We start from the raw sequence: 16,883 nt of genomic DNA on the forward strand, positions 1-16,883 counted from the left end.
AACAATAAAAAGACAAACAACCCAATAAAAAATGGGCAAAAGACTTGAACAGACATTTGTCCAAAGAAGAAATGTAAATAGAGAAAAAAACACATAAAAAAATGTTCAACATAATTGGTAATTAGGGAAATGCAACTCAAAGGTACAATGAAATATTTCACACCTATTAAAAAGACAGAGAACTGCAAGTGTTAGAGAGGATATGGAGAGACGGGAACACTTATTCACTGTTGGTGGGAACGCAGAATGGTGCAGCCCCTGAGGAGGACTGTTTGGCAGTTCCTAAAGAAGTTGAATATAGATTTGCCACATGACCCAGCAATACCACTGCTGGGTATATACCAAGAGGTACAAACAGTGGGACACAAATAGATATCTACACACTGATGCTCATAGCAGTGTTATTCACAATTGACAAATCTGGAAACAATGCAGGTGTCCATCAACCAATGTATGGATAAACAAACCGTGGTGTACACACACAATGGAATATTATGCAGCTGTAAGAAGAAATGAAGTTGTAAAGCATATGACAACATGGATGAACCTGAAGGACATTATGTTGAGTGAAGCAAGCCAGACACAAAAGGACAAATACTGTATGACTGTGCTACTGTTAACTAAATATATTGTATGATCTCACAGTTAATAACTTGAATATGGGTCACCAGGAAAAAAAAAATGAGGGTAGAGAATGGAAAGCTGAGGGTTAACTTGTGCAGAATAGGTAAAAAGGACGTGTGTTAATCTTTGGAAATGAATAGAAAAGGTAAAAGTACAAATTAATGTTTGTAACTAGCAGTACCATTACATGGACATGATAGTGGTTTAAAGGGAAAGTCTAAGCTCATGTATATTACTGAAAGGAAAGCTAAAACATGTAACACGGGAATGTATAGCATAGTAATGCTGCATGTGAAATATGAATATGGGTAGAATACGGGTAAAATATGAATATTTTTTGAAACTGAACCAACATACAAGATGGTAATATCAGACCAAAAAAAAATCATTTTGCAAAGTAAAAGAAACTACATATTATAAAATTGCATTTATATAAAATGGAAATATAAAACAATTTGCAAAGATGAAATCAGATTATTGCTTATATAAGGTTGGGAAAGGATAAAGGGATTAAGAAGTGATTGCTAAAGGGTATGGAATTTTTCATTTTGGAGTAATGAAATTGTTTTAAACTCTTTTGTGGTGATGAATGTACAAGACATTGTGAGTATACTAAAAGCCATTGATTATACACTTTGGATAGAACATATGGTATATGAATATATCTCAATAAAATAGCTTAAAAATAAATAAATAAATAAATGTGTAAGAATAGGCAGAAATAGCAGCTATGTTTGGCAGGGGAAGCGTAGAAAGACTGAGAGGTCAAGAATTTTCCAGTTTGTTTTTTTTGTTGGTCTTTTTTCATTGTTTATTACTATTATTTTATTGATGTAATGAAAATGCTCTAATAATGACATGATGAATGCACAATTACATGATTATACCAAATACCACTGATTGTACACTTTGGATGAATTATGTTTTATTGATATATATCAATAAAACTTATTTGTTTTAAAATATATATATTTAATCACTGTTTTTGCTCATGTAACCCTATTTTTACCCAGTAAAATGTAGATCCTCCAAAATTTGCCTCTTAAAATATAAACAAGCAACCTTCAAACATTCCATGTTAATGTCTCAACAGAATAAAAAGACTTGTCTTTTTAAATTTAATCTTGTTCCTATTACCAGTATGTAGCTATAATATACCAACACCATTTAGGGTAGCTGCATTGCAGTACTCTAGTATTTCACATAAAATACAATGAAAGAATATTCTGTATACAAAATGCAGCCACTGAAAAACTAGCATTAAATAACAAGGGTACTTGCATGACAGGTGGTAATTTAAAGAAAAAAGTTAGTAGTCTTCATTATCAACCTAGAAAACATTTGACCAGCAGCATTGTCAAAGTTTTGCAATATATTTTATTGTTCTGATCTTGTATAACCTGAATATTGAGTAGCTAACATAATTTCCTAGGACTTACCTCTTTACAAAATGTTCTAGGGACCATGATTTTCAGAATCTGAATGAGCCGTGAAAAGAACACCTTGTCTACCACAGCTCGCTCTTTTTTCCCCTCTTTCTACAAAGAAAAAAAAAAAAAAAAGAAAAAAGAAAAGCATTAACAATAGCTAAAACAAGCCTACAAAAATTATATTTAAGAATTATATTTCATCTAAGTCAATATAAAAATTATGAAGATGGATACTGCAGTTAGAGAGCACTGACTTGTGCTGTGCCTCATATTCAAACAAACACAGTTTCAAGGAAATAAGACATATCTAAAAACTAAAGGAAGTGAGAAGTTCTGGAACCATGTGAATATCTGGGAAAAGACTGCATTCAGAAGAAATAGCAAGTGCAAAGATACCAAGGAGAAAGCCTGCTTAATGTGTCCAAGGAAAAACAAAATGGCCAGTCTGACAGGACTGTGAGCAAGGGACAGTGGTAGGAGATAAGGTAAAAGACAGCCGAGAAATGGTTGAGTACTTACTGATTTTTCTTTATCCACTTCCTGATAAACAGCAGACTTTTTTTTTTTAATCCTGAGCAGGATTTTCCCTAACACAGGGAAACTTAGAGGAAATTTTTACATTCCTAAATAATCATTCAGCATCTCCAACATGCAGTCTGCCAATTCATTCTCTCCTTCTCATAAATTCAAAGATAGACAATGTTCCTTCACTCATGCAGTTCACATTCTAGTATGGGAAACATAGATTTAAAAAAATAAGTACACCAGGGAATCAAGAGTTGCCTACAACTGTAAGCAGAGGAATTGCATCCTTCATTCATGTGGAATCTAAGCCCCCTCTTGATATAGAGGGGCAAGGACATCACCATCCCAGGGTCCACGGAATGGAGGAATAAAACATGGACTAGAGTGGACTTACTGATATTCTACTATAAAACTATTGTGATGAGTATTAAAAGAAATTTTACAATTGAGGTGGAGAAAGTGGCCATAGTAGTTGCTGAGGGTGGGGAGAGGGTAGAAGAGATGTGATGTGGGGGCATTTTGGGGATTTTGAGTTGTCCTTAATGATATTGCAGGGTCAGATGCTGGACTTTATATATCCTGCCATAACCCACTGAATGTACTGGGAGAGAGTGCAAACTACAGGGTAAACTATTATCTGTGTAGAGCAGCAGTGCCCCAAAATGTGTTCATCAAGTGTGATGAGTGTGCCACAATGATGGGGGAGGTGGTTGGTGTGGGAGAAGGGGGGTAGGGGGGTGTGGGGTATACAGGAACCTCTTATATATTTTAGTGTAACATTTTTTTGGTGATGTATATATCTTCAAAAAAATACAATTTACAAAACTGATGGGGGTAGGGAGTGGGTTATATGGGAACTTCTTAGGTTTTTTGTTTTTTTATGTTGTTAATGTAACATTCCTTGTGATCTATTAACTTTAATTTTTTTAAAAAGTTATCCAAAAACAAACAAACAAACAAAAAACAAATAAATAAATGATTACAGGTAGCCTAAACAAGGTTATGAGGAAAAAAAGGAATGGTTCAGAAAAGGTGACCAGAAAGGCCTCTTTGAGGAGGTAACATATAAGCTGAGAGGTAAATAAAGTGAAACCACAAATTATCTTGGGGAGAAGGGGAGTGTGAAGCACAAAATCTCAGTGGTAGATATAAAATTGGTATGCAGTCTGAATAAGATCAAAGTGCTTTCAGCCAAAGGGAACAAGAATGAAACGGAAGAGGTATGCAGGGCCTTTATAAAGCAGAGTCTTGAGGACACAGGAAGGATTTAAAATTTATTCTCAGTGTAGATGGAAACCATTGATGATATTTAAGAGCAGTAATTAATCTTATCTCCTTCAGAAATTTCTTCATTTTCTCTAGGTCTATTAAAATGGACGTATAAAACCATTTGTAAAGATAAGAAAAACATTATATGAATTGGGTATGGTGGATCTTATTTACTTTATTACCCTTAGACTGTTTGGGAGAGCAGGCAGGAGAAGTATTTGAATAGGTAAGAAACTCCAGGAAGACCCCACTCCCTGTCTGGCCATCACCCCCGCCCCAACCCACTACTATTATCCCAATTCACTTATTTGATTAACTAGTAGTTTTTGATAAATATTCTTAAGTAAATTTCATTAGATAAACTATAGTGTAAATATGCTATCATCAAATTAACATCTAGTTTGATGAACCTCAGTGAATTCAATTACAAAATTAGAATAAGAATAAGCTACCGTCTATATATCAGACACTCTGCAAAGTGCTTTATACATATAATTCCAATAAATAGGTACTCAGTAGAGTAAAAATTGAGGCCAAGAAAGGAAGTCTAAACATACTGTGTTTGTAAGGGTTACACTGGGAAGACTAAGTTTAGAAAGAACTAAATATGAATCAGCCCTACTGTTGGAACAGACTCAGGATTTCAGGTCTTTCAGAGAAAGTTGCAAACCTCATCCTACCAAGTTATAGGCATAATCTACTTCATTCACAGATGACTGCATTCATTCATTCATTTATTCACTCAACAAATACTTAACTTGGTGCCCAGATACTGTTCTAAATAATGGAGATACATCAGGAAACAGAAAAAAAAAGCACTATTCACAGTCTATTTACTTGATCTAATCTACTTTCCTCAAGCCAAACCTTACAACTTTAACTTAAACCTCCTTTTATTTCCCAAAACTGAGAAAATACAAGAGGACAAGAATAAAGAGAAGTTGATAGGCAGTCTACTGATTTTTTTAAAAGTTCAAACTTCCACTCTCATGTCTTTCTTTCTCTCACCCCCTCACCTCCAACCAAACCTCACACCAAACCCAACATGGTGTCTACCTTTATACCTTCTGAATTTTAGAGACATGTATAACTTATTTCAAAATTAAATAAGTACATAAAATCAAGTCAACTATTTGTTATACTATTTCCTCTTCTCCCCAGTCAATACCCGTCCTGGTTTGAGTCTTTTGTGTAGCCCAGAAAATTAAGTTTTTAAGCTAACCCATTCCTGTGCATGTAAACCCATTTATCATTTATGTGGGACCTTTAGGTTAGATTCAGTTATGGGACCTTTAGATTAGATCATTTTTGATTATATTGCTTCAGTTAAGGGCTCTGTGGGACCCAGGGTGAGTCTTAATCCTTTCCTGGAGACTTATATAAACTGAGGACTGAAAGCAAAGACACACAGAGAAAGAGAGCTGCCATTTTTACCCTGCCATGTGAGAGAGGACTCCAAGATCACCTACAGCCACAGGAAGACAAAAAAACACCCAGAGGCCGAGAAAGAGGCCAGAGGTTGTAATTAGCAGAGCAGCTGAAGCTGAAGCAATGAGGCCCCCAAGAGACTAGGGCCATGGACCAGCTAGAAGCTGAAAGAGGCAGACCCAGGGGAGAGGGGAGAGGTGAATGGACCACCATTACGCCCTGCCATGTGCTTGACTGCCTATAGCTGAGCTCTCCGAGAAAGCATCCTTAGATGACTCCACCATGTGCCTGATTGTTCTCAGTTGCAATTCAGTGAGGCAGCATCTCTCCTGTCTTGATTTGGACATTTTCACAGTCTCAGAACCGTCAGTTTTACTCTAATAAAATTCCTATTACAAAAGTGAATTCATTTCTGGTATACTGCTTCGAAAGCCTTCAGCAAACTAAAACAATACCCATCTCCATTCTTAACTTGAACCTTATATAGAATAATTACCTGGTGAAATGGCCATCCCCTGACTTAAACAGATGGCTACCTATTTCTACCTGTCCTTGAAAAATGAACTAGGGCAAATGAGAAAGACTAAAAAGAAAAAAAAAGTCACAAGAAAGTAATATTGAAGAACTTAAAATACAAGCAGCTAATTAGTACATAATTCCTCTTCCCAGTTTTCTTCTGTTCCTTAAGACTATTTCTTAAGTGTCAGAAAGCTGATTTGATTTTCATTACATTTCAATCCATGAAGGAAATTACATTCTTCTTGAAGTCATCACAGTGTTTCCTGCAAAGAAACATCTGGATTAGAGGGCTGGATTCAGATAGAAGAGATGCCAGGATGCTCTACCATTCCTGATACATAATAAAATTCATTACTGAAACCAATCTAAAGAAAACCAATCTAAAGAAAAGAGACAGCACATTTCATAACACTAATAGTTGCTCCTAAGGAATCATCTTACATTCCCAATTGATTATCCCTACCCTTAAAATTCCCACTAAGTTTTTAAAAAAGACAAAACACTTTGGTGATGAAAATTTCACATGGAGATTAGATAAAGGACATTTAAGAAGTTAAAGTAAAACAACCAGGGAAAAAAAAGGTTCCTAACATTCAGAAGGTGAAAAAGCCAGAGGGCAATGGGAAGTTCCTATTGCTATAAGACTAAACTTAGAAAGGTGAAATAAATAGAATTGACTGAAAAAGACAGATGCTTCAGATGGCACATAAAAGGCCATACAGTACAACACTGCAAACATTCTTCTTGTGGCATGTGTAAAGAAGTACAATTATGTAATATCTATCGAAATGTAAAACAGACTCTAAAATATAAAATAACCCAGAAGATATACTTTTAAGAACTTATCCTACAGATATCCCTGCACACATGCTTAAAAACAGAAATGAAAAAAAAAATCACACTATTCATAACAACATAAAATTTAAAATAACCTAAATGTTCATAAATTATAGTAAACGGGAAGTGGACTTGGCCCAGTGGATAGGGTGTCCGTCTACCACATGGGAGGTCTGCGGTTCAACCCCCAGGCCTCCTTGCCCGTGTGGAGCTGGCCCACACGCAGTGCTGATTCGCGCAAGGAGTGCCATGCCACACAGGGGTGTCCTCATGTAGGGGAGTCCCACACACAAGGAGTGTGCCCCATAAGGAGAGCCGCCCAGCGCGAAAGAAGTTCAGCCTGCCTAGGAAAGGCGCCGCACACATGGAGAGCTGACGCAGAAAGATGCCGCTGACAACAACAGAAGCGGACAAAAAGAAGAACACACAGCAAATGGACACTGAGAACAGACAACTGGGCCGGCGGGGGGGGGGGGGGGGGTAGGGGAGAAAAATAAATTTTAAAAAATATAAATAAATAAAAATAAATCTTTAAAAAAAATAAAATTAAAAAAAAGTGTGCAGACAAAAAAGAGTAGAATGATGCATATGATTCCATTTAAAATATTTTTAATTCAACCTATATTGTTTATGGATACGCATGCATGCACACATACTCAAAAGTATAAAAACATGCATGGGAGTGCTAAATAACAACACGACAAAACATTTAGTTTTGAATTTTATACCATGTCTCAAAACATGGTATAAACATATTTATACCTATTTCAAAATTAAACGAGTAAGCACTTTTAAATCAAGTCAACTTAATAGATCAACTTCTTAGCACTATTTTCCCACCTTCTATTAAGCCCTTTTTTCTTTCTTAAATCTCAGGTCTTTTGAAAATTGTTTCTCCCTACTCCCATCCCACCAAAGATTATAGAACATTTCAGTAAAAATTTTCTTTTTAAATAGCTTGTCTACCACAAGTAACTATTCACTGTGGAAAATTAGAAAATTCTGATGAGCAAATGTGAGGTACCTATATCCTACTATCTAGACATAGCAATTGTTAATATTTGGAATGAACACAAGATTTCATTTTAGCTTATGTATATTGTGTGTATGCCTATGTACAATCAGATAAATTTGATAAATGTGGTATCAGATTTATTCTTGCCAACCATTTAATCTAACCTAAATTTATCTTGTTCATGTTATACAACCAGCAAACAGGTATATGTTCAAGCAATAATTATAGATAAAAATAGGGAGGAATAAAAAAAATGAACAAACCTAGCTGTCCTAATGAGTTTCAATTATGTCCTAAAACTTGCAGAGATGATATTATGCAAATAGGTTTGATAACTTATATATAACAGAGATAACTAAGGTTTGATAACTTATACGTAAGTTAAAAATATGAGAGACTATGGACAAAGAGATGTGCCAGAAGGCTGAAAATAAGCCTATCTTGTCTTATTTTTCAAAGACTGGGAAAGAGAGATGATGGAAACAAAAGAAAAGCAAATTTGATGTCAATCTCCAGGATATACAGAGAAAAGACAATGGAGGGAAGACACAGAAACACCAATTACTAGATGCCAGCATGAGTTTACTGAGAATAAATCATGCCAAACTACTCTAATTTTCTTCTTTGAAGTGGATATTAAATGATCATATAGTTGACATGTAGGTGGTAAGATCCATGAGGGAATTACCTTCACTGTATCTCCAGAGCCTAGAACAATGCTAACCACATATGAAGGGCTCAATAAATATTTGTTGAATGACTGAATTAATAAATGAATCAATTTACCAAGGAATCTGATGTTTCTAATTAAATTCTTGAGGCCTTAAAGGAGAAATAAGGACCAGATTTTGCTGCAGTTGAATCCAGTCACAGCTCAATAAACAAACAACCAAAACCCACACAGTAAAACATGCCAGAGAGTAATCTCCTTGGTCCTTTCCTAGTTAACAAAATCAGCAATTTTGATGAAGAAAGAGAAGACAAATTAAATCTGAACCTAACAAATTAAATTTGTACCTAACATACTAGCGATTGGCATTGTATTCAAAACTATACTAATAGTATAGACACAACTAAATTCAATAAGCTGATATTTAGAGGGATAAATTAGTGTTTACTTAAAAGAAAAGGATAAATTAGTGTTTATTTAAAAGAAATCAATTGTATTATCACTATCCAGCAATTCCACTCCTAGCTAAATGCCCAAGAGAAATAAAAACATATCTAGACAAAAACTTGTATGTAAACATTCCAGCAACATTATCCATAATTGCAATAAATGGAAACAACTTAAATATCCATCAAATGAATAAACAAAATATATAACCATATTATGGAATAAAGAAAAATAAAGTACTGATACACATCCTGCAGTACCCCTTTAAGAATAAAGGTGTAAACTCTCTGAGAGGGGAATGAAGCAGGCTAGTAAGATGGGGAATCAATAGACAGATATGGGACCTGGCAAGAAGTCCATGTGGACATCAATAACCCCAAGATGGCTGCTGGAAGACTCTTGCAAGAAATCCAATATGGAATGAGATTTCCTCCGGAAGCCACAAGAAGCCCTGGATATTCTCCAGGGGCTTTATTATTGGGCCCTTCTGGGGGACTGATGGATGGGGTAATCAATCAAAACAGCAAACAGCTGGGACTCCTCCCCTGTCATTATTATTGGAGTAGAATAATTAATGGTTTAAAAAGCAAGCATGAAGCAACTCCTGGTTGCACTCTTTTGCCTTCACCCTGCCACAATGCCAGTCCATATGCCTATTCCTGCCTTCTGCAGCCTGTTCTCACCATTTGTGCTCCCACATGGATCAACATGTAAGTATAATGGGAAACTGTAGTCTGTAAATCAGCCCGTTTTATCACTTTTCAGCCCCTTCCTCTTAGCTGGGACCATTTCACTTCCCACCCTACCTTAATAAATTACTGGCCTAACTAAAAAAAAAAAAGTTCTGATACATGTTACAACATGGAAACATAGATGAATCTTGAGAACACTATGCTAAGTGAAAGAAGCCAGTCATAAAAGATCACAAATTGAATGATTTCATATCTATATGAAATTTCCAGAATAGGCAAATCCATACAGACAGAAGCTGATTAGTGGTTGCCAGGAGATGGGGTAAGGTAGATGGGAAGTGACTGCTAAAGGGTACAGGATTTCTTTTTCGGGGTGATGAAAATGTTCTGGAATTAGGCAGCATGATGAATGCATGAACTATGTGAATATACTAGAACCCACTGAATTGTACACTTTAAACTACTAAATTTTGTGGCCTATGAATTATATCTCAATAAAGCCATTATTTAAGGAAAAAAGAGAGAAAGAGAAAAAGAAATCAACTGACAAATACAATGTAGGGGATCTGTCAAGAGAGCTGTTCATCAGAAAGATGCCCAAAGGTTATAACATACCCTAAACGCCACTTAATGTAAGCAACAGTTATTGTGAAAGAAATGAAAGCATTTTTAGGCTGAATTTTAACAATATGGTATTCAGATCAATAGATGTAATAGTGTTGATATAATCCATGCTAGCTAAGACCACATCTGGACAACTGTATTCTATTCTAAACTGTACAACATCTGGGGACACTAAGATGACACTCATATAAGTCCAGAGAAATACATACAAGACTGAAAAAGTATCAGAAACCCTTTCATGTGAAAAACATTTGAAGGAACAAGACTTGTTTATCATGGAAAAGATTCAGGAGATATAACTATCTTCAAACATATGACTGAGTAGATTGTCCTGTGTTGCTATACAAAAGATGTAATAGAATCAATCATAGGATGCTGGGTCACATAAACTCATCATGGACTAGAACTAATAAGTTTTGGCTGCCTCTAAGAGCAGTTAACTCTCCACTCTGAATGAAGAGATTCAAGTAAATACTAGAAGATATCTGTCAAGGATTCCTATTTCAGAAGGAATTCCTATAATATATGACAGATTAAGTTCCCATCTATTCTAAAATTGTATGATTCTTCCCTAATTCAAAATCACATAACAAAATAAATGAAATAACTGCATGAAACCCCAAAGAGTAGATGATATAAAAATTTACCTCATTGGTCTGTAATGGCGGTTTTCCACTTTTCTTACTGCAGAGGGGAAAAGAGAGAGAGAGAGCTTTACTTTATTTACAAAGTGTTCCCATCATTAAAATTATTTTAAGACATCAAAATACTCCAAATTTTCCAAATGGGCTTCTTTTCCCCCCATCACACTGACATATAACATGTTAAATAATAACAGTACAGACTGCCTCTAATTATCATTTAAAGTACTCAAAAAATATTAATTACTATGTAACAGACATCATGTTTGATAATTTTGCATATATATGTATGCAAATACACACCTGTTTTACAAATCTTGCCATGGAAAGGTGGATTCTATTTCTCTATCAAGGCTTGATCACTTGAATTATTTTGGCCAACAGTCCACTAGCAAACTAACAAAGCAGAGGCTTGAGAAATGTTTATGTATTGGGACATTCTTTCTTGCTGCTGGAAATCTTTCCACAACCATGTAAACAATCCCAGGCTAGTCCCCTATAGAATGAAAGATTGTGCTTCTTTCCCACATTACAAATGAGGAAGCTGGTGTAAGTAAACAGTATGTTCAAGGCTCATATTACTCGAAGTGGCTAACTGCACATGGACCAAAGTCTGACTACACAAATCCAGTTATGACTAATCCAGGCTACCTCCCTAAGCAGGATAACTGACCAGGTTTAGGTTGTTTTTAAAACACAGTACTATGGCACTCTACACTTCTACATAACAATGATAGCATTTTAAATTTCTTTTTTGACGCCTATTTACCCCCAATGGAATATAAATGCCATGATTCCAGGAGCAGATATAGGAGCATGCTTCTCTGAAGGAGAGGTGAGATGACGTTTGAGGTACAAGGTGTTCGCTAAATATTAGTACCCGTGAAAGGAATGTAAAAAAAGCAAGTTTGGGCACAGGAAGAACTCAAACTGTAATGCAGACCAATCAGAGCTTTGGCCAAAGAGTAGAATGCACTTATGCAAGTACTGTGGATCAGAGTAATCGAGGTCAGGCAGGCTGATCTCAGGGGAGGTCATTCTCTGCAGCTGAGGCAGACCCGAAGGCTCTGGCAGACCAGGCTGCTTGCTGATCAAACGAACTCCTTGCAGCTGGGCAGTAAGCTCTTCTCCGAAGGAGAATCTGGGTGTCACATCTCTGCATCTACGGGGACCATATATCACTCAACCCTCTGTGCTCAACAACTAGTTGAGCTCCAGTGATCTGAAGAATGAACATTTTCAGAATTTCTCAAACTCTGTAGTCTTAGGGCTCCCAAAAGCTTTTATTTATATAGGCCATATCTATGGGTATTTATTGGACATAAATAAAACCTCAGAAATTTTTCAAAATTTACTTACTCATTTAAAGATAAACATGTTACATGCTAAATAATATTTTTATTAAAATAGATTTTCTTAAACAAAGCAATTAATAAAAAAGCAACATTGTTTATAATTTTATAAATCTCTTTAATGTCGAATAGAAAACAGCTGGATTCGCATATCTATGTCTATATTCTTTCTGTTAAGATGCTGCTTTCACTGGAGAATATGACAAAAATTTAGCCTCACAAAGAAATGTAGTAGTAAAACAGCAGAGTACGATAAGAACTTTTTCAGATAATTTTTCTTTGATACCATAATGTTGCAATGTAGAATCTGAAGTCATATATATCAATGAACTTCTATACTCTGATACAATAAAATCCACTGGTCTGTCTTACACTTCGAATGGATCTTTTATCCATGCAAGATTTTAACATCATGAATTGGTCATATGGAAAATACTGGCTCACTGAATTATGCAGACTTCCAAATGGTGACATATTCTATTTTACAATATAAAAAAAATTTTATTTGTTAATATTGCTACAAATCTCATCAGTAAAATCTTTATTATAGGGGGAAGCCAATATGGCTCAAGCAAGTAAGCTCCTGCCTATCATATGGGAGGACCCTGGTTCAGTTCCTGGTGCATCCTGGAGAAGATGTGCAAGACAGTGACCTGGTGCCACAGGCAGGCATAGCAAGCTAAAGCAACAAGATGATGCAACAAAGGAGACACAAAGAGGAAAGACAATGAGAGACACAACAAACCAGGGAGCTGAGGTAGCTCAAACGATTGAGAGCCTCTCTCCCACATGGGAGGTCCCAGGTATGGTTCCAGTGATTCCTAAAGAGAAGATGGGCAGCAAACGGACACAGAGAGCAGACAGCAAATGCAGACAAGAGTGGGGTGGGGAATAAATAAATATAATAAATCTTTTTTGAAAAAAGTCCTTATTATAGGGAAGCTGTCAAGCTCACAATGACAGAGATCCGTTTTCCAACTTCTAATTTTTGTCTGAAGGCTCGACTTGTAACATTAGCAACACTGTCAGCTGCTTTTCCTTAAACACTTATTTCATTCATTTACAAGAAAAAGTCTATGCAATAGTCAAGCCTGAATAATCACAGTTATTCATTCTTTCATAAATGATATTTCATTTAAAAAGTGGCTAGCTTAATTAACAACTCATACAAGCGTCTTCCCTGAAGACAACCTTTGCACTTTGGTCTCAGCAAAAAAGCATCCTTCCCATTTTTCTTTGTTAAAAATGTTACCAAAAAAATAAAATAAAGGAGCAATATCCAACTATTTATAAAAAGGATAATACATCACGACAAAGAGGATTTTACCCAAGGAATGGAAGGTCAGGTTAACATCTAAAAATCAGTGTAATTCATCATATTAACATTCTATAAAAGAAAAGCCATATGAGCATATCAATAGGTGCAAAAAACCATTTGCCGAAATTCAACACCCATTCAACATAAAAACTCTCATCAAACTAGGAAAAAAGGGAACCTCCTCAACCTGATAAAACACATTAACAAAAACTTAGAGCTAACATACTGACGAAAAACTAAACCCTTCTCTGTAAAATCTAGAATATAGTAAGGATGCCAACTCTCACCACTTCTATTAATATTGTTACTGGGACCCAGCCAGCAAAACAAGGCAAGAAAAAGACATAAAAGACATATAGACTGGAAAGGAAGAAGTAAAACCATCTTTATTACAGACTTCATAAGCATCTATTAGAAACTTCCAAGGAACCTACAAAAAAAGGGATGTACATATAAAAACAACTTTTTCTATATATGATCAAAGAACAACTGGAAATTGGAATTACAGGAATATATGTATACTTTTTATCTTTTTTTATCTCTGATGTAGCCAAAATTGAAATGAAATTTTAATAGAAACTGTTGAGAGCACCATGAAACTAGCACTTTTAAACATTGCTAAATACTTTGTACATTGGTACAATGAATTTCCAAAGGCACATGGCAAATTAAATTAAAAGTCTTAAATCTTAATCTCTTCATTCCATAATTCTACTGGTAAAAATCTAGCCTTGGGTTAAAAGAAAAAGATAAAGCATTATACATAAAAGATATTCTTTGCTAAATTATAATTGTGAAAAATTGGAAATAACCTAAATGTTAAATGAGAAAGGGGTTGCAAATAATGGTTTATTCAAGATAGAGTAGTCACAGATATTTAAAATGATGATGAAGAATTCAAATCATTAATATATATATAAAATGAAAATTAATACAAGCTGATATGCAGTATTGTTAGAAGAAAGTTAAAAAAATGCAGAGTAAAAAGGATATGCAACAATATGCTAATTCCATATTATTCATGCTAAGGTGCATTAGTTGTAAGTCAGTCACATTCCAATTTCAAAGATGTCAAATTGTGAAAAAAGTATACATCTTATAATAAGTGATATAAATACAATGATTATGAAAGATTATGGGTCTTTTCTCCTTTTTTTCTAGTACTAAAATTTTCAATACTGTATTTTCTTTTAGTGCAAAATATTTAATTTTTAAAAGTATTAAACATTAAAATAGTATCTACTATTTTTTAAAAAGATTTATTTATTTCTCCCCCACCCCTTGCTGTTTGCATTGTCTGCTCTCTCTGTCTGTTCATTGTGTGCTTTCTGTGTCTGCTCATCTTCCTTTTTTTTTAGGAAGCACCAGGAACTGAACCCAGGACCTCCCATGTGGGAAGGAGGTGCCCAATCACTTGAGCCACCTCCACTCCCTGCTTGTTGTATCTCTCATTGTGTTTCCACATTGTGTCTCCTCATTGCATTGTCTCACTGCATCATCTTGTTGCATCACCTCACCATGCTAGCCCATCATGTCGGCTTGCTGTCTTGTTCATCTTCTTTAGGAGGCCCTGGGAAGGGAACCTGGGACATCCCATGTGGTAGACAGGTGCCAAATTGCTTAAGCCACATCTGCTTCCCTAGTATTTGATTTTAAAACAACTATTTGGTTCTATTCCTATTAACTAAAGTAAGATACACTTATAAAACCATTCTCTTTTGTCTTCTGAGTAGACACCATGTCTTATGTTGCTTACTTCACAGGTTTAAGAAATTGCAAAAACATGTTTTAAACAGTGACATGCAGTGACATATACCCATAGCATGCAGACTAAATAATGAAATTATTTACCTAGAAAAATTGCCTTATTCCACATAAATATTTCCACAGGAAATATTAACATGTCAAAAATAACTTATTAAGTACAAAGTAAATCATAGCATCCACTTTTATGTCTATCATTACAGTTTAATGTCAGTGGTATCTGAGATTTCTATATATAACATAGTAAATAAACTGATTATGCTTTAATGAGCTTTATTTTCAATTGTATACTTTATTAATTTAACTGAATTCATTCAGGGGTTGCTAATCTAGCGAAAGGATAAGAAATGAATGTTTAAAAACAAAACAAAGCAAGATTTATTACAATTTTACCTGACAAGACTTCAAACCCTCTTATCATGTATAATATTACCCACTGAAGAGGACAACCACCAGTAATCAGCAAACATTTTAACCTTATGTGTACGGAAGGCTATTGTACTAGACAAGGTTCTCTAGAGAAACAGAATTGACAGGAGCAATTAAGAAAAAGCATTTGCCAGATCAGTAGCTGCACATCAGGTACCACTGTAGGTGCTAATTTGCTCAAGTAATGATACCACATCTGCAAGAGCAGCTGCAATTGCACTTAACACCTGGTTAAGATTACAGTAATCCACTGTCATTTTCCAAGTTCCATCTGTTTTTCTGCACAGGCCAAATAGGAGAGTTGAATAGGAATGTGGTGGGAATCAACAGCCCTGGATCCTTCAAGTCCTGGATAGTGGCAATGATCTCTATAATCCCTCCAGGAATGCAGTTTTGTTTTTTTTTAATTTACCATTTAGCAAGTTCTAGTGGCATTTACTTGGTCTTTCCTACCATAACAGCCCTCCACAAGTCAGGGAACCAATGAGGGGATTCTGTCAGTGGCAGAGTATGTCTATCTCAATTATGCATTCCAGAATTGGCGAAATAACCACAGAACGGGTCCAGGAATGGTGAGACAACCTGAGCTAAAACTCTATTGATCACCTGACATCCATAAGCCCCTACTCTGACTATGAAGTTTTGGTCTCCTGGAATTAATGCCACTTCGAAGACAATGTTCAACAATCCTCAAAATGTCTGATCATTTCCTTTTCACCAATATAGTTATCCTGGAAAAAGGCCATAGGTTTCTTTGAGGAAGCCTGGGAGGAAAAGTAACAGTATAAATTTTGGGTAAGGTAACAGGGTCCTTCCCCAAGAGGACCTGACCTTCCTCTTATTCAAGGAGCTCTGGATCTGTAAAATGTCTCAAGTTTGGGAACTGATTAAGGAGACGTGACTTTTTCTGTTTTATAATTCAAGTTAAGACTTTTGTTTAGTTGACGTAGAACTCTTCCGCTTCTACAGATCAAGTAGGAATTTGGTAGACTGCCCATCTATTCTACATCTAGGTACCCCATGATCTACTAGCCAACTCCATCCCTGTCTGTGAGTCACACTATTTTGATAGCTGCTTTGACTCTGCTGTCCATTGTGGTAGCCATGCCCACCTGTCTTCAGTGATTAAGCAATGCCACTTGGCTTTTGCCAAACCGGGATCTGATCATCCCCCACTGTGTTTAAGGATCCCAGTTCAGTGACAGCAGTTCTTACAATAATATTGAAGCTGGCTACTAAGATAGGGAATAAATAGATGGATCTGGAACCTGGCAAGAAGCCCACATGGACATCAATAAC

The 16,883-nt window shown here is 35.7% G+C and overlaps 1 protein-coding gene across 4 annotated transcripts in view; it reads right to left on the minus strand.

The window, feature by feature from the left end:
* The window catches only part of ABCD3 (ATP binding cassette subfamily D member 3), a 106,819-nt gene that overhangs the window by 71,119 nt on the left and 18,817 nt on the right, over positions 1–16,883 (minus strand). Inside the window, exons 2-4 of one of the 4 annotated variants that reach the window (XM_071217241.1) lie at positions 10,728–10,764; positions 2,574–2,781; positions 2,064–2,162 (exon numbers count right to left, since the gene is read on the minus strand). In XM_071217241.1, coding sequence (XP_071073342.1) covers positions 2,064–2,090 — 27 coding nt within the window. In that variant the 5' untranslated portion in view covers positions 2,091–2,162; positions 2,574–2,781; positions 10,728–10,764. Of the gene's footprint in view, positions 1–2,063; positions 2,163–2,573; positions 2,782–6,006; positions 6,059–10,727; positions 10,765–16,883 lie in introns of all 4 variants that reach the window. The other 3 variants (XM_071217242.1, XM_004451002.5, XM_071217243.1) reach the window with 3 other exon arrangements.

This window comes from Dasypus novemcinctus, chromosome 9 (genome assembly GCF_030445035.2).
Source record: "Dasypus novemcinctus isolate mDasNov1 chromosome 9, mDasNov1.1.hap2, whole genome shotgun sequence".
In the NCBI taxonomy this organism is placed as follows: domain Eukaryota; kingdom Metazoa; phylum Chordata; class Mammalia; order Cingulata; family Dasypodidae; genus Dasypus; species Dasypus novemcinctus.